Source organism: Musa acuminata, chromosome BXJ2-7, assembly GCF_036884655.1.
Source record: "Musa acuminata AAA Group cultivar baxijiao chromosome BXJ2-7, Cavendish_Baxijiao_AAA, whole genome shotgun sequence".
In the NCBI taxonomy this organism is placed as follows: Eukaryota; Viridiplantae; Streptophyta; class Magnoliopsida; order Zingiberales; family Musaceae; genus Musa; species Musa acuminata.
Genome location: NC_088344.1, coordinates 4780443 through 4799478, shown reverse-complemented (window position 1 = coordinate 4799478; position 19036 = coordinate 4780443). Strand labels below are relative to the sequence as shown.

Below are 19036 nucleotides of genomic sequence, written 5' to 3'. Positions count from 1 at the left end.
ACCATCATCTTTTTGGTCTGCTGCAGTTTTTTGTGCTACTTCTTGTAAGAAATCATATGATACTGCATCATGTGAGCTGCCATTATACAAGTAGCAGGAGCAGCTTGATTAAATCCTTAAGACACCAATTCAATCTGTGCAAGAGGCAGTTGGTCAATGACCTCTTCTTGATTATCAAGGCACATACCATGTTTAAGAAACTATTGAAATTTACCGTTTTAACTGGTTGATTAACACTGGATTACATACAAGACAAATACACTGAGAAGGAACCGGTTATATTCTCGGCTGCTCTCCGTGTGAAAGTGTCATTGGCATATCATTAGTTCAACCCGCAAAATTAGCCTTTACTTCGGATGAAGAGGAGACTGCATAGAAATATTCTTTAGTGTTTCCCATTGCATATACTACTATCGATTTTTCCATTGTGCACAGAACATTGCTTACCTAATTATCTGATTAATGTTTAGTGCCTTCTTTCCTGTTGATGTTTTTCATATCTTAGATGGTCATTAGAAGAGACAATGAATAAACACTCTGAATATTCAGCTTTAGTTATTCTGCTGTTGTTATAATCCTACAGTGGTCCAGCCACCATGTAACTTGTCCTTGAACTAGATGTAGATGTATCAGCACTTAGTTTTAACAACATCTTTAATGCTTGAGTCGCATCAATTTCTGTTGGATGTTAATTTATGTCATAGTTAGGTTTCATCTTTATCACTACAAAGCAATATGCTTCTAGGACATTTTAATGGGTATATATTTTTTGTTTGTTTTTTCAAAGTTGTAGTCAAGTCATATCTTTGTAAGTTTGTATATACCCAGGAACCATAGAAACAACAAAATGAAGAGATTCTGACCTAAAAAAAGAAATCCCAGTATGAAGATGACTATCATTTGTTAAGCTAACGGGTGGTGGAATGGTTGATGGGTCTCTGTGCATACGAAATGTTAATGGTAATTTCCTTTTGCCAAAATGATTAAAGAGTTGAGAGATGATTTGACTACCTGCTGAGATGTGCAAAGCTGGTACATGGATCTAGTAGAAATTAACTATAAGAATCATGATATATATATATATATATATATATATATATATCCCATACAGTTCTTGTGGCTGTGTGGCTCATGCACTTTGCCAGATCAATGTTAGGTTGATCAGCACTGAGCAATTTATTCAAGTGTGACAAACGACCATGACTCAAAGAAAAAAAAAAAGCCATGCTAAGAAGAAAGACTTGCTTTTTCAATCAAGTGTTGAAGTTTTCGTATAATATCTAAATGTGTGCTGCAACTTATTCCTTGTATCTTTCACACTCACATGCCAGTGCTTCTTCTTCTCCACTCTATTTGATATATATATCTCTCTCTCTCTATTTTTCTGTGCGTGTTTAAGTTGCTTAGTGGAATGAAACTCATCACTGATGATCTGATACAAGATTCTAAAGTTCCAAAAATTTGAGGGTTAACTATAGGATCAACTTTGACTTCCCACCACCTATAATACTGCTCATTTCTGTGATCTCCTCTGCATGAACATGTTGAAAGCTTCCTTTGGTTCTTTTTCCTCAGGAAAAATCGAGGTGGAATTGTGTTAATATCATGTTTAATGTGGTGTGTGTAACATGTCTAATATCATGCAGGACATATATAACATAAACCTCTCTTTTGGGATTATGAAAGGCAATAGGACACGGAACAATGGGTGGATTTGTGTTCCATAATGCAATATCTTAAGGATGATCAGAAGAAAGATTCAAACCATGCAGAGTTTACTACCAGACCTTATCCATTGTAAAAACAAATAGAAAAAAGAAAAGAAAAACTTCACCTGCTTGTGCTTTCATTCTGATCAATGGTGACTATTTTTTATATTACTAGTGCCAACTTATAATCCACTTTCTTCTGTCAGCAACTTTGCCTTTTGGCATGTGCTTTCCATAATATATCTCACCAGCCTATGGGATGACGTATGGCAGCCAATTGAATAAAAGATAGGTTAGGGACCTAAGAAACAAGATGGCAATCTCTTTTAATTATCTATTTCTGATTCAAGCATAGAGAAAGAAAGGAGATCAATAATACTGTTCAATATTTTGTGTTGAAGGCAGGATATCTATAGTAACAGATTTCATTTGCCTTCTTTCTTCCTCTTTCTCTTTTGTTTTTTATTAATAATGGAGGGCCAATTTCTACCAAGAAATTGGGTGCCAGTGCATTAGAAAATTTTAATTTAACTTAAAAGATAGTTAAGTTAGTGGAGACTGCTCAACTTGGGAAGGATTCAGTTCAGAAATTAGCAGACAAGATCTCTAGGTTTTTTGTCCCCATAGAAAGTATATTATTTTATTATTTTACTGCCATTTTGTGGCTTTCTTGATCATTGTAAAGATGTACATAGTAAATAGCAGTTGATAAGTTCACAATTAAGTACTCTGAAAAAAGAAATGGAGATATACAGCAAGCTTCTGCATATATTATCACTGGCATGGGTTCATAATTAACCTAGACTGCATTTACATGTACCAGATATACAAGGATGGATGCAAGGTTTTGATAGTCCTTGATCCTTACTCATGTTAAAATGCTGATCCAACAAATAATAGCTTGGGTTCAGGTTGCTCAGCTATCTGATAGCAATAGAAATGATGTATATGAATAACACATATTTACGAGATTGTTAACCACACAAAATTATTTTATAACCAGTATATCTTCCAATAACTCGGAAAAATTGGATTTACTATTTAAATAGGGGGTCCTGTAAATTTTTCTTGCTAACTTAGATCTTCTTTATTCTGTTATTTTGATTTTCTATTTTAAATATGTGGATCTATTTACTTCTCTGCCTTCGGAGACTGTCTTGCTCTGTTATATTGCTTCAGCTAATGCAGTTTGCAGAATACAACTGCAAAGCTCTACTTTATTGGCATGCGAAATGTGAAAATAGAGCTGCGTCGATGGTGCTTCTTTTCAGTGTGCCAATTATATTCAAGGTTATGGTGGTTGCTTTCACAACTTGGCTTGGTTGGCTCATCCCTGCTGAAGCACACATTTTTTCAAGGAGTTGGATCAAAGTTGATGGATGACTTTGAAAGTGGATGGATGAATTTGAGATTTCAGTTTCAGTGCTTGTCTGTCCATGTTCTCTAGGACTGGCACCTACCAAGACCGGCAGCTGTTGTGGTTGGTACTGGAGAAGTTGCTTCTCAGAGGGATCCTTATAGAAGGCGATAATGCTCTATGGAAAGCGGACAAAGGTAAGAAAAAACTAGTGATTGTTCAGCATAGGTGCCTAGTTGCAGTGAATATCTATATGTAATCAGATGAACTTATGCTTCTAATTTATTTTGGATCATGCAGATGGTATCTCAACGGAGTATGTCTGTCTAATTCACAGGTGAAAAGCTGTTGTCTTTGTTAAAACTGGAGCTGCATCAGTTGGAAGCACACATTTTTCAAGGAGTTGGATCAAAGTTGATGGATGAATTTGAAAGTGGATGGATGAATTTGAGATTTCAGTTTCAGTGCTTGTCAGTCCATGTTCTCTAGGACTGGCACCTACCAAGACCGGCAGCTGTTGTGGTTGGTACTGGAGAAGTTGCTTCTCAGAGGGATCCATATAGAAGGCGATAATGCTCTATGGAAAGCGGACAAAGGTAAGAAAAAACTAGTGATTGTTCAGCATAGGTGCCTAGTTGCAGTGAATATCTATATGTAATCAGATGAACTTATGCTTCTAATTTATTTTGGATCATGCAGATGGTATCTCAACGGAGTATGTCTGTCTAATTCACAGGTGAAAAGCTGTTGTCTTTGTTAAAACTGGAGCTGCATCAGTTGGAAGCACACATTTTTTCAAGGAGTTGGATCAAAGTTGATGGATGAATTTGAAAGTGGATGGATGAATTTGAGATTTCAGTTTCAGTGCTTGTCTGTCCGTGTTCTCTAGGACTGGCACCTACCAAGACCAGCAGCTGTTGTGGTTGGTACTGGAGAAGTTGCTTCTCAGAGGGATCCTTATAGAAGGCGATAATGCTCTATGGAAAGCAGACAAAGGTAAGAAAAAACTAGTGATTGTTCAGCATAGGTGCCTAGTTGCAGTGAATATCTGTATGTAATCAGATGAACTTACACTTCTAATTTATTTTAGATCATGCAGATGGTATCTCAACGGAGTATGTCTGTCTAATTCACAGGTGAAAGCTGTTGTCTTTGTTAAAACTGGAGCTGCATCAGTTGGAAGGTCCACAAATCATTCAGATGAAGCTCTTCTAAGAGATATCGTCAAGACCTGGCTGCTGCTGCTACGGAGGTTAGCACACAAGAACCATCAAAAGATGCACTTTATAATTTATTTATCTTTTAGTGGAGGTCACCCTCTGGCGAAGGCTGTGATGTAGAAGACTCAGAAAAGCTACATCAGCTGTATGGGTATTGCAATGATGCCAAAGACTTCGAGGTGCATACTGATGCTGGAACGGAACTTCTTGGAAACAAGAGTCCCTGTTCCAAAGAATCCCTGAAATCCAAATGCTTTCAGATATGGAGCATATGACCAGGGCTTGTGTGCTAATTGCGGTCGATGGTGTAATCTATAGAGCTTTTGCTGTCTCGGATTCCTCGAAGCCCGAAGCAAGGATCCCATCATGCAGCATGGTGATATGTTTTGATTGGGCTACTGCCACTGCCATGGCAAGGGATGCTGAAATCAAACAAGGACTTGCTGATACAGATCCAGAGGGAGAAAAGTTGAAGGAACTAAAGACTTGCAGGTACGCTTGACCTATTAATCTTTTTTGGCTCTTCCCCCTTAAATCTGATTCTATCTTTACGAGCATTCCCATGTTGATCTTTAGTAGTCCATGTTCACGACCAAATATTTTCATGAAGGATGTGCCATTAGTTTAGCATCAAAAAGTCTCTTAAGAGTTGTGTGACTACGCAACCAATTGAGCCAATTCCATAAGCTTGCTACATAATATGTTTACGATCAACTTGTTGAGAGATGTCATGTGATAATAGGTTGATCAAACAAATAGCTTTATAAGTTTGGAATTTTTGTGTAGGAACTTTTTTCTTCTCCTCTTAGCGGATCTCTTCACCCTTCTATAGGATTAATCTTGTTGGAATCTCCGGGCATCCTCAACTGGAGCTCATCTCATCTCATCTCATCTCATCTCAGGTAATCCTCGTTTCCTGCTGTGATCACTTGATGGTATCGCACTGACCATGATTTGGAGGGATAGAAAACATAAATAAGGATCATATCTCTTCTATCGGTTTAACTTTTAGATGCAATAATATAGATTAAAAATCAGGTCATGAGTTTGAAATAAATAATTGTGGGAACTCGATGGCCTTTTATGCAATTGACACACACAAAATCTTCTTCTGCCAGTTCTTAGAGGTAATGAGGGCAATAAATAGTCTTTTTATCCATATCCAGTGAAAGAAATTAAGTTTTTAATATACAAGAATAATAAAAATATAAACATAAAAAATTCTCTTATGTTAGTCCATACCCTCTCATATGATTTTTTTTTAAGTTTTTCATCCCAAACCTCTACATTTGCTTTAGAAGAAATCTCATAGTATACCATTTAACATCAATTCTTAATTTCGGAAAAAAAAATCATATTTGGAAGATTGCAATTTGATTTTCCGAATAAATCGGGAATCCAAAAATAATTATGAATCAATCAATCTCATTAGTTTTGGAGAATTTCTCTCTTGTAGTTGAATTTTGTCGTCTTCTCTATTAATTAGTTTACAATGAATTTGATTTCAATCAAGACATCCATAAACACTTACCGATCGGAATACTTTGTCGATTCCAGTAACTTTTAATTGGCTTTTGGAAGCAACGAGGCGAGCCGCCGAGTTAAGCTGCAAGACCAAGTTTAATCTGCAACTTTCAACCCTAATTTCAGCCGACACGTGTACTCGGACGGGTCTCTTTCCCCGTCTATATATTGGTAGCCCACCCCTTCAAACCAATTGCTGCTGTTGCCCGACCGAAAGCCCTTTTACCCCTCACGCCGTGTGCAGAGGAAGAACCGCGCTCCAAACCCTCCCCGCCTTCCCCTTCCTTTTCCTTGATATACGGAGATGGAATCCTCGGGTTCCTCTCCGACAGCGGCGGCGTTCCCGAGGTTTCTGTCCTCTCAACACCACCACGAGCGCAAGAACGACGACTATGCCGATCAAGACCACTCCTTCCCCCTCCTGAAGATGGTCAAGCCCTGGCCTCCCCTTTCCTTCTACCCCTTGTCTTTCTCACCCGCCACCGTCGATGATGCGGACGAGGATCTCCAATTCTTCGTCCGCTTGCTAACGGGGGAAAGCCTCGTGATCCACGCCCGTCCCACCGACACCGTAGATTCCGTCATCGAACGGATCGAGAAGGTCACCGGGATCCCCTGCTACCAGCAGCGGTTAATCTATCGCGGCCGCCAGCTCCAGGGTGATTCCACCCTCTTGGATTCGGCCGTGAAGAAGGACACCACCCTCCAGCTGACCTGCGGCCTCAGAAGCACCGATCAGCCGACGTCTTGGAGGGTCGTCAGCGACCTCATCTCCTCCATCTGCTTCCTCAACACTGCGGCCCCCGGCACTCATTCCAGTGTTCGGCAGTGGAACACTGTGGACCTGCTCGTGAAGCGGTTCCTCGCCAACACCCTCTTAGACTCCGATGCCGATAAAAAGAAGGTCTCAGCTCGTCTCCATGTCTTTATTTTGGCGGGCGCCCCTTCCGAACTCGTGAAGTTGTATCTTTCGCCAGTACTTGAAAACCGTATAATCGCCGCTGTTGCCATTCGGATCTTTCTCACCCCAGATCCTGACTTCCTTCCCGCACAGATGCACTTGCATTGCGCTCCTATAGTGCTCACCTTCTGCAAGATGCTCGCGGCATCAGTGGGCAGGAAAGATCGGCTTTATATTGGGTGTCGCAGCACATTGGCCCGGCTTCTCAAGTCGGGGCCTCCCTACTATGTTCATTGGACGTCCGTTCACTTGCTTACGGATTTGCAAGTTTTCATCGCCGAGCTTGTTGGGTTAGCGGATGTGGCGCTCTCATCACACACCATGCATATCTCCTACGTTGTTATCACTGATCTCTCCAATTTCTTGTTTGCAGTGCACCATGTGACCCAGGATCTGAAGGGCACAGATGGGTTCATATCTAAGAACTACTTTCACCCTGGGTACCCGATGTACGAAAATATCATTGGTGTGTTGCATGACCTATTCTTCAAGCTCCTGAACAAGGTCGGCCAGTGTCTTATGAGGGCAGAGGATATAATGGACCTGAGGGGGCTGGCACGATGCGAGGTACAACTTAAAACCTGGTCGCAACTGCTAGAGGTTCTGGCAGTGGTTAAAGTCTTCTCCGACTTGTTTGAGGGTGCTGGCCAGTTTCTTCATTCACTTCTTCTCAAGCAACGGAGGATGTTGAATGTTCTTCTCAGACGTGCTAAGAGGGATCATAAGCTTCGCTGGTTTCTCAAGTATAAAGATGTGACTGATTTCGCTGCGAGGAGGAATTTAGTTCTGATGATGCTTCCTGTAGCAAAGGAGGAAGACGAGCTGCATGAGATGCTCATTGACAGGTCGCAGTTGCTGCCTGAGTCCTTCGAATATATTGGCCAGGTTGATGCTGCTGAATTGCATGGAGGGCTTTTTATGGAGTTTAAAGATGAGGAGGCCACAGGTCCTGGTGTTCTCAGAGAGTGGTTTTGTTTGTTATGCAAAGCTATTTTTAATCCTGATAGTCCACTTTTCCTGCCGTGCCCACACGATCACCGGCGATTTTTTCCAAATCCTGGTGAGTTCATCTCTATATTATTTATTTACCTTTGTTGTAGTTCTAGTTTTGTAATCAACAAACTCATGATTGTTGCATTTTACAAATGATGAATGTGCCTTTTCTTAGTTCTTCCTCCCAAGTGATTTCTTGTGATATATAGATGAATATGCAGTGTCTGAGTTATCATCATTTGTATCAAAAATCAAATATTTTAGAATAGGTTCAAGATCTGGTTGTTGCATGACAACTCCTCATCCCTTAAGCCTACTTTATCTCAAGGTGCAGATCTGGAACCATATTGCAGAATCATATCCTTGTCCTTCATTATCTTCCTTTTCTTTACATGTCGAGAGAGGTTGTCAATGTCCTTATACTCATCCTGGAATTGAAAAAAAAAAGTATGCCATCTAATCCTTCATGATTTGATCTTGTTGGCGATAAAGAATGGTTGAATCTATGTGAAATTAGTCTTTATATCTTTTAGTAGGAATCTCTTGTTCAATATTGAAATTTCTTGTATAATATTATTTTTTGTTGTCCTTTTCTTTTATCACATTGTGATGTTTTTAACTGGGATTGCCTAAGGCGTACGACACCCAAGTGATATTCATCCGCAAGAGTCAGACTAGACCTTAACCTCATTTAGTCCACAAAGAGCTTGCACAAAGAAGAAAAAAATTGAAAGATAAATGTGCGAGTAATATGTCATCGTCACACATGAAAAAGGCAAGATAATCGAGATTTCAAGCAACACAAAGCAACCAACTTTTATTAGGCACAAAAGGCTCTTGAAAACGGGTTGAATGGTTGCACACAATGGGGTTCCGAAGATAGTTGCAGGCCCAATGTTCACATAGTACTTTTGTTGAACAAACAGCGGGCACACCGAAGACGTTGTACTAACCCTCAGACATATAACCAAGGCCCCAACCAGCGGGGTGCTACAATGAGTTCTAAGGTATTGAGACAATTGACGTTTTGCACTAGAAGGTCGTTAGCTAGAAATCAATTGGTAACACATGAGAACGAAGTTGTTTTGACCATTTTCCCCTTTGCGCGACGTCATACAACCAGAAATGTTTTCGAGTTTTAATAGATAGAAACAAAAAACAAATGTGATATTAAGATTAAGGCAATTTTCTTCACGCTTCTCTGCTCGTTGATCTTCTTTCTTTCAGTGTAGTGAGGTCTTTGATGTCTATCACATATTTGAGAGTCTAAATAAGTGAAGTTTGCTCTGTTGAATTTAGTGATCATGATGTGATATTAAGATTAAGATGATTTTCTTCATGCTGTGTACTCAGGTTTTTGATGTCTATCATATCTTTGAGAGTATAATTTAAATCTTTAATTCGAGTTGTCACATATCTACCGGTGTCTTAGTTGTCGTACAGGTCTCTGCTATCTGTGTTCCATTGTCAAATTAAAAAATTAGCAATCCAGTGATTGCTAGCGAGCCTCTCTCAAGAATCTAATTAGTGATAGATACTCTTCGGATACTATTCCTACAAGTGTGGGACTGAATACCCTTATTAGAGATATAAGCATTGAAAACAATCACCAACTCTAACCATTGAGAGCATAGTTGGGTGACCCTCTTTCAGAATCAACTTCTCCTAGGTAAAGATACCTCATTTTCTTCCAAAAATTACAATTTCCTAGGTATAAATTAAATACCTTATTCCCAGAAATCTTCCAAGCATCAAAATCTCCTAGGTATTCCTAGAAATATGGGCAAAAAATTCAAGTTCCCTAGGTATTGTTATTAAAATTTCCATTCTTGAAAGTATAAGCAAAAAATTTAAGAATGACAAGTGATAAAATACATTGAAATGTTAAGGTAGACACAGCTAAACCTTTTCACATTTTTTAATATATCAAGGTTTAAACTGTACCAATCTTTAAGTTAGCAAGTATTCATTTTGTTCTTGATGTTTGATTTCATTGTTATACACTGGATGCTTCTTAATAGCCATATAAAGTTACGCAAGTAATTTATTTTTGTTTATTTCATGTTTATGTCATATTTCATTTCAGCACTTCAATACAAGGAATTTTAATCAGAGGTCCTCAAACCCACATCTAATAGAACTCGTCTAATAATGTGATTACTTCATGTTTATTACTTCATGAGTAATTTCTGATGAAAGCTCACGTCCATCAGAAGTTGTGAATCCACATCTAACAAAACTTGTCTCATTGGGTGAATTTGCTGTAGCATACATAAACAAATATGCCGTGTCTTATGTCTCCCTAAGGGTGTGTCCTCGTCCAACAAGTAGGAATGTGATTCCACAATAATGGCAGTGGTAGTAGTGGAGGAGACAACTGTGGTCCTATTGAAAGAACAAGCTGATGAGAGAAACTAATGTGGATTATATTCATTTCTGTTAATATATTGTAGAAAACTTATAATATTGTTTCTTTTATGAGTGACATACTAGAGTTATCATCTCATTTATATTTGTTAATTGTTCTTCAGTCACTGTATTTTTTTCTTCATTTTTAATTTTTGCTTTCTTATTATTTATTGTGAATACCACACAGCATCCGCCGTGGATCCCTTGCACCTAGAATACTTCAACTTTGTGGGGCGAGTGATTGCATTAGCTTTCATGCATAAAGTCCAAGTCGGTGTTGTGTTTGATCGTGTATTTTTCTTGCAACTAGCTGGAAGATCTATTACTTTGGAAGATGTGTGCGATGCAGATCCAGTTTTATACAGGGGTTGCAAACAGATACTTGAGATGGATGAAGCCTTTCTTGATTCAGATGCTTTAGGACTAACATTTACTAGAGACATTGAAATGCTGGGGTCAAAGACAACAGTTGAGCTTTGTCCTGGGGGGAAGAATATTACTGTAGATAGCAGGAATAGAGAAGAATATGTCAACCTCATGATTAAGCATTGCTTTGTCACATCAATTTCTGAACAGATTGCTCGCTTCGCTCAGGGTTTTAGTGATTTTCTCTCTAATTCAGAGGACCTGCAGTTTTTCTTCAACAGTCTGGACCTGGAAGATTTTGATCGAATGCTAGGTGGAAGTAATAATGTCATCAGTGTGAGAGAATGGAAAGAACATACTGACTATGATGGCTACAAGTCAAGAGATCGTCAAATCTGTTGGTTTTGGAAGGTAAAATGCTTATTATTTTGACTCTCAACTAATGTTTCTTTAGATTTGCTGTCTAATTTTGTCAAGTGTCCATCTAGTTATCCTAATTTTTGAATATTGCATCACATCCTTATTGATAACCTTTCCTGGTGAATTTGGTCATTTTTAATTTGCTAACTACATCTGCCTTGAAAATTATCTCAATTCTTTTCCCTTCTTCACAAGACATAGTTCATTCCTTTTTGTTGTGATATGACCATTATTTCCTCTCTTATCTACTTCTGGCTGCTAATGCCATTGAATTATTTTGCCCCTAGTTGGGGTTTTGTGGTTATCAGTCGAACATGGTTGAATTCTTTTGCCACATGCTTTGGCAGCCATTTGGTGCCTCCAGTTTGCAATAGTTTTGAAGTTTCTTAGAACTTATTTACGCCTTAGCCTTGCTTCATGAAACTTTATCAACATTCTTGCTGTTGGATATTTTGTGAAGCTTGACTTGTAGAAGTTTATTTACATGCACTTTTTCACAGTATCATGTAGCAAATAGCTGCTTGCTTAGTGTATTTTTAGAGATAATGTAAAAAGATTATCAGAACTTATTGCCTCAACACTGAGGACAAGCTTTCATTTATTTCCGTATGTGCCACTAGCATGTTCTCCTCTAGCCTATATACATACCTCTGCGGAAACATACTTTTCTAGTGACCCTTTCAAAACTTTTTTGCTTTATGATTTGGATGTTGGCCAATTAAGAAACAATGTAAATGGTCATTGCTGAGACAGGAATTGAGATGGAGGTATGGGGTCATTAGAATTGATAAAATTAGGGATACTTTTGGTCAGGGATTTAAATATTTGTTGGCCAGTACTTATCAAATCAACATTTATGAGTTTTGACTGAGTGCTGGTATCACATGTCATTGATCTTGTTTTTTTTTTTTTGTATTAATTGACACTAGGGTATATAGGTCGGTATATTGCCTAGTGTACCAGTACCATACCGGTCCAGCAGGTTATGAAACCGGCATCATGCCTTGGTTTCGGTGAAAGATGAAACTAGAACAAAACTTTTAAGGTGGTAGGACATGTTTGAAAGATTGTGTTGATAAAATGAAGCTGGGTCAAGTTGGATTAGTCATGCTAGAAGAGATAAGACGAAAAACTAAGAAAATCTTATCTGAAATGCCGAAAAGATACCTCGCACATTGCTAATGTCTGGTTGTATTGCCCTCAACACAGGTCGGTGGCAGAAAAGAAATATATATTTGAGCCCAAATTTGTGGTATCTTGATCCTTCTAAACCTTTTCTTGAAGTGTAGTATGCAAGCTAAAAAGGGTGAAATGTCGTAGTTTAGTTAATTGTGATTTATTTATTTTTACCAGTTTGAGTTTCCTTGCAAAAAAAAAAAAAAGTGTGAAATCTCTTTTGTTAATCATTAGATGTACTGACTAACATTGCTTAAACAGTAACTTTTTGATGGTTGACTAACTCCACATGATTAAGTGCAAAAGAGGTTATGCTTTTAGGTGTATATATCCTATTACCGTTAGGGGTGTTTCGGTAGTTTCCAAGAGATTGATCATAGTTTAGATTGGTCAACCCCAAAAATTGGAAGGCTTATGTGATGACTTAGTCAAAACATGTCTCAAGATTTGTAGAGTCTTGCACACCTGGTCACTTCTTAGACTTGAATCTACAATGATTTTGAGCCATATTGCAGCAGTGATCCGTTGAAATCTTGAAAGATATCATACATCTAGGATGGTGGGTAACATTCATTTGTTAGCGTTACACATCACGGAGTTATAGATGTAGATTATTGCAAAGGAAAAACTACTGAAACTTGATTTAACTTGTAGCAGATTGTTGAGGGCATGCCCGAGGAGCAAAGAAGACTACTACTTTTTTTCTGGACATCCATCAGGTACTTACCTGTAGATGGATTCCGTGGCTTGTCTTCCAGATTGTACATATATAGGTGTTCAGATTCCAAGGAGCGTCTACCAACATCGCACACATGCTTCTTCTCCCTTAACCTGCCAGCTTACAGAACAAAATCCATCATGCGAGATCGGCTTCACTTGATAACTCGGGAACATGTTAGCTGCAGTTTTGGCACCTCATAACAGTTCGGCGATGAGAGGGATCTGGGTTCTCTGTGCAGATGTCTTTTTTGTCCAAAATAATGGTCGGGATAGGCCATTATGACCTGCAATCTCTCTCTCTCTCTCTCTCTCCTATATATATATATATATATATATATATATATATATATATCTTTTTGTGGATCGAATTGTAAATAGATAGGTTGTTAACTACAACATGAAGTGACACATGCAAAAAGGAACTAATTTTTCTATAGTTGTGCATAGCAGTCTTTTTTAACTTCAATTGACAGAACTATCTCTTCAACTAGAACTCTGTTGGGATCGTTTTATTCTGAGTTTTTGAATAATATTTATTAAATTTATTTAGTTTAATTAGAATCAGATAGAGATTTATTTAATATTAAGAGTTAAAATCTTTTCGGTAATCAATGAAATATTATTCAATCTATTGACAAATCTTAGGAGGTCGATCCTTTGGAAATGATTATTCTCTTTTTTTTTATAATAAAATCTTAGAGTCTTATCATTTGGTATCAGAGCAACGATCCTCGACGTTCTTGTTGTAATTATCATCGTCTATAAAAAAAAAAAGGGCGACTCACCTCCTCGTCGTCGCTCTTGCTCCCCGACCAACAACTCTACCTCCGTGCTACTCTATCCCGCTCGAGCGAGAAAGGGCCATAGTCGCTATTCTCGGCCAGCAGACCACCCCCTTGCAATGCCTAGCCTTGACAACCCTTTGTTGCTCCTCGCCCTCAGCGACCTTGCTCCCAGCCGCACCGCCACCATTGCCTCTCAACCCCGGTAGCAACCTTCCCTTTTCGCAGTAGTAGAAACAAAGCTTTTGGCTAGCGACCACCATCGTTGTTGTTTCTCGGCCAACACCCCCCCCCCTCATTGCGCTGCAGTCGCCCTCCAATTGCGCACCCTTTCTGAAACAGGAAAGGGCCATCGCAACTACATCCTTCTCGAGCGAGACTTCGCCCCTGCTTCCCATACTTCTGGCCAGCGACCACCGTAACCGCTTCTCTCCGGCCAGTGATCACCGTCGTCATTGCTTCCCGACTAGCACCACCCTTGTTGCGCCACAGTCGCCCTCCAACTGCGCACCCTATCCCGCTCAAGCGAGAAAGGGCCGTCGCTGCTATTCCAGGCCAGTGGACCACCCTCTTGCAGTGCCTAGCCTCGACGACCTTGCTCCCAGCCGCATCGCCACTACTGCCTCTCAACCCCGGTAGCAACCTTCCCTTCTTGCAACGGCAGAAACAAAGCATTGTTCCTAGTCGCACCACCACCGTTTCCTCTACGTCCGACTAGCGACCATCGCCGTTGTTGCTCTCCAGCCAGCACCCCCCTCGTTGCGCCGCAGCAGCCCTCTAGCCGCGCACCCTATCCCGCAGAGCGAGAAAGGGTCGCTGTCGCTATTCCCGACCAGTGGACCACCCCCTTGCAGCGCCTAGCCTCGACGACCCTTTATTGCTCCTCGCCCTCGGCGACCTTGCTCCTAGCCGCACTACCACTACTGCCTCTCAACCCCGACAGTAACCTTCCCTTCTTGCAACGGTAGAAACAGAGCATTGTTCCCAGTCGCACCACCACCGTTTCCTCTACATCCGGCTAGCGACCACCGTTGCCGCTGCTCTTTGGCCAGCACACCCCCTGCCACCGTAGCAGGAAAGGAAGAAAAGAGGTGAAGCGGGGCAATCGCAATCGCAGCCCACTAGATCCACCATCCTTTGCATCTTTTGTCGCTCAACCATTCCTCCCTCGTTCTGCCACAGGCGCCACAACCACCGGTCACCGTAGTATTGATGCCCTTGACTCTGACACCAAAAACAAGAATTGAAGATTACATATCTACAGTCGTATGCAATTGCTATCGACAACTTACTAAAAGCCTAATTAGAAGCCTTGGTAACTAGAATTGAGAATCGACTATAAAAAACCCTTAATGATTTTAAAAAGAGTCTATTGGAGAGCGTTAGCAAATTTTAACAAGATGATAGTTCAAGTCTTACATTGAATCGATCCGGAAACATAAGGAAAATGACCCAAAAACAGGACACAAGCTACCAACACATGAAGGTGGAATTTCCAAGATGGAAGATAGAGATTCGACAAGTTGGATTTCCAAGGCAAAAAATTTTTTCGCTTTCATAAGACCCCAGAAGAATCCAAGGTAGAAATAGCCTCAATCCAGCTAGACGAAGATGCAATCCAGTGATATGATTGGTATGGAACTTGCCACGGAGTTTCTTCATGAAAGTAGTTCAAGAGAGGGCTTCTTGTTCGTTTTGGCCCATCTGAATACGAGAATGTTGATGGACAGCTCGCCAAAATTCATCAGACTTCTACAGTGTTCGAATATCATAGTAGGTTTAAAAGATTATCAAATCAAGCCAAAGATTGGTCTAAACGACAACTAGTGGACACATTTATCGAAGGACTTAATCCAGATATTCGGTGTGAAGTCAAAGATTGTCAACCCTGCACTATGATCGCTGCGATATCATTTGCATATTTACACGAGGAAAAAATCAGTAGAAAAAATCATCGAAACATAAGTGATAACAAACAGATGATCAGCAAGCCACCCACCCCATCTATTCCCAACCGGAACCCTAACACTCGAAGACTAACTCGAAAAGAACTCAAGGAAAGATTAGCGAAGGGTTTGTGCTGGCACTGTGATAAAAAGTGGAGTAGGGAGCACCGATGTAAACAAGGGCAACTTCTTATAATTGAACTAACTAAAGAGGAACCAGAAGCTAATAATGTAGACTCTAATCATGAAAATATGGACTCTGATGACGATGTTAGACCTATCATACATACAGTGCATGCATTAGCCGGCTACTCTAACCCGCAAACTATGAAAGTTGGAGGAACTTTAGAACAACATGTTACAGTTTTGATTGATACTAGTAGCACTAACAATTTTATGGATAGTAAGGTTGCCGATCGATTGGCCTACCACATTAAAGACCGTAACAAATTTGAAATAAAAGTCATCGATGGATGGATTTTAACTTGTGATAGTAAGTGCTCAAAGATTAAACTGACTTTGTAGGGCCAATAGTTGCTTATGGACTTCTTTTTGCTACCCTTAGAAGACTTCGACGTGGTGCTCGAAATTGAATGGCTATTAACCTTGGGTAATGTTTCATGAAATTTTTCTAAACTAATCATTAAGTTTTTTATTAATGAAAAACATGTGATCCTAAAGGGAAGACGTGAAAATAAGGTCACAACTGCCACTAACTATCAGATAGAGAGAGTATTTCAGAAGACTACGACACCAAAAGTCGACCTATTGTTTACACTGTCAAAAAGTGGAGATCGTACTTACTCGATCAACGGGTTGTGATGTGCCGTAGATACCCTGTGACTGAAGTGCTAAAAGATAAACTCTCCGAGTTTGATGTTGTTTAGCCTTGAGGATAAGGTTGATTTGAAGAGGAAGGAATTATTAGGACAATTTTATTTTTCGAGCTTTTAAATAATGTTTATTGAATCTGTTTAGTTCAATTAGAATCAGATAAAGGTTTATTTAATATTTTTTTATTATTAAGAGTTCAAGTCCTGATATACTAAGTGATATAACCATTTTTTTCGACAAACAATAAAATATTATTCAATCTTTTGACAAACTCTAGGAGGCTGATCTTCTGGAAGTGATCATTCTCTTTTCTTCTTTTTCTTTCGAAATAAAATCTTAGGATCTTATCAATCTTCCATCAAATTTTTTACTATTTAGAGCGGCTGTTGCAACGATTGATGATTGATATGAAACCATCATCTTTGTGAATTATGTGCTTGTCAACCATCGGCAGTGCCAAGTGTGATGTTAGTTCATATCTTGCTTGAGAATCAATGAACTACGCTCCTATTTGATTGCGATGCATACTGTTAGTTCATCTAAAAAGCAGCGAAGATTATTTGTCCATGTGGGGCAACATTTCTTTGTATAATGTTAGCCACGAAAACATTCTACATGTGTGATCTCAAGATTTCCCGTGGCTAACACAATATGAAAAGTAAGCAATACTAACTAATTCATCTTGCCCCAAATTTACCAAACAAGTGTTTCGTTAAGATTGCATATATAATATAGTCTGTGCAAATTAATGCGGTAGAAAAAAAAATCATAAGATAATGACAATAAAATATCAGGGATTTGGTTCAGAGTAACAACTGTAAGGACTTGAACATGACTATGTAACAAAAACGAGAAAGATGATGACAGGAGAAATGCTCTCAACATACCTGGACAAACTAGGCCATGTCGAACGAGAGTAGAACCACTGGTTTGCAATCTGGTATTCATCTTTCCTCGAAATATTTCACCTACATAATGTAAAAGTTTGTAAGGTCCAACTGAAGTACGATGCTAATAACTTTTAAGAGTTAAAAACTAAGCTGTGTAGGTCACCACACATGCTTTGGATTGCCACCACCGAAGAAATTACACAACACCCTAAAGAAACTGTATGTTTAATATGATCACATACAATCAGTATACTCAGGACTAATTACATATCTCTCTTTCTACTTAAATCTCTTTAATATTCTGGTTTCTAGGTTTAAAAAATTTATATTGAAATCTGTATTGTTATAAAAATAAAACATCTAGGTTCATTTATCTAAATATCGTTGGTTTTACCGATAGAAATACGAAGACAATAAAAAAAAAATAATTTCAATATTTCAGTTGATGATGATGGACAACATCGATAGTGACGGATGATGACACGTCGCTCTCGTCCACACCAGCCACCTATGACCCCCAGCGGCACCGTCATCTGTCACCACTAACGTTGTTCGTCATCACCAGCTAAAACATTGAAATTATTTTTTTGTTTATTGTTTTTATGTTTCCGTCGATAAAACTGACGATGTTTGAGTAAATGGATCTAGATGTCTTACTTTCATAACTATAAAGATTTCAATACAAAATTTTTAAGTCTAAAGACCAGAATACTAAAACGGTCTAACTACAGGGGTACTATGTAATTAACCTATATAATCACGTATTAAGTATGGCTCCTTTTCGAGTCTGTAAGTGTTAATTCAACCGCTACTGAACCGCATACATATCTGTGAGTACAAGCAAGAACATATTAATTTTTTTTTAGGTACTTACCATCTGAAGGTAAATAATCAGGTATAAATCAAGCAGAATCAAATTACCCAAAAACCTAAAAATTAGAGGAAGTTGAAAGAAAAATAGCAATGATCATGACTTTAACAATTACTTAGTTGAGTCTCACATGAAGACTGAGAAACAACCCATTTCATACCCTAGTCCTTTTTATGGTGTCTGTGGAAATGATTGAATGGGTATGATCTATATGCAAGCCACATATCATAAAGAACTCATCTTAACGTTTACATAAAACATGATGTTTCAAGGCTGGACAGGCAACAGAAGGTTCATAGATCGAGTAGAGCAAAACAAGATTCCTGCTTAAGTATATGAACAAAATGATATCTTAAAAAATATATAAGCTGCAGAAAAAGATTTGAACATAATGAGCAAGAGTGCAGCAGCATGACTTGAAGCAGCAACAAGAATAAGACTACCACCCTCCTACTGCACACCTAAAATTATTTCGTACCATGTCAGACCAAAACCCAGCTAACTATGGTGCAACACTAAAGGCATATGATGAGAAATGGTTTGAGAAACAAGTGTGCTGATGTTGATACAAATTTAATCAGGCAATCCATTTGTGAGCAATAGAATGACAAAGGATTTAAGCATAATACCAACTTTTGAACATTTTGATATAACTGCCAGAAAGAATCAGAATCCTTTATTAAAAAAATATAATACCCAAAATATAACGTTTTTTTTCTTCTTTTGTTTTATGTATGCTATCCGAGGAAGATTCAAACTTGAAACTTCTAGTTACTTCAGTGAACTTGCTTTTCGAAGAAATCATTAGCGCGAAGGGTATTCTATTCTAGAAGAGGTCAAAAGAGATAAGTCAGATAT

At 38.9% G+C, this 19036-nt stretch overlaps 1 protein-coding gene across 2 annotated transcripts; it reads left to right on the top strand.

Annotated features, from left to right (window-relative positions):
- The first annotated feature begins 5996 nt into the window (after nucleotides 1-5996).
- On the top strand, nucleotides 5997-13289 carry LOC135616781 (E3 ubiquitin-protein ligase UPL5-like). 2 transcript variants are annotated; one of them, XM_065116369.1, is made up of 3 exons: nucleotides 5997-7831; nucleotides 10484-10950; nucleotides 12793-13289. In XM_065116369.1, the coding sequence occupies exons 1-3, from the start codon at nucleotides 6115-6117 to the stop codon at nucleotides 13054-13056; spliced, it is 2448 nt and encodes an 815-aa protein (XP_064972441.1). In that variant the 5' UTR covers nucleotides 5997-6114; the 3' UTR covers nucleotides 13057-13289. The 2 variants fall into 2 exon arrangements, with proteins under 2 accessions (XP_064972441.1, XP_064972440.1); XM_065116368.1 differs by having other exon boundaries at nucleotides 10361-10950.
- Nucleotides 13290-19036: the final 5747 nt, after the last annotated feature.

Bases quoted from the DNA above. Each gene is read 5' to 3' on its own strand.
- LOC135616781 (XM_065116368.1), top strand. From the start codon at position 6,115: ATGGAATCCTCGGGTTCCTCTCCGACAGCGGCGGCGTTCCCGAGGTTT. The intron at 7,832-10,360 runs GTGAGTTCATCT...AATACCACACAG, and splicing joins GCGATTTTTTCCAAATCCTG to CATCCGCCGTGGATCCCTTG. The intron at 10,951-12,792 runs GTAAAATGCTTA...AACTTGTAGCAG, and splicing joins AAATCTGTTGGTTTTGGAAG to ATTGTTGAGGGCATGCCCGA.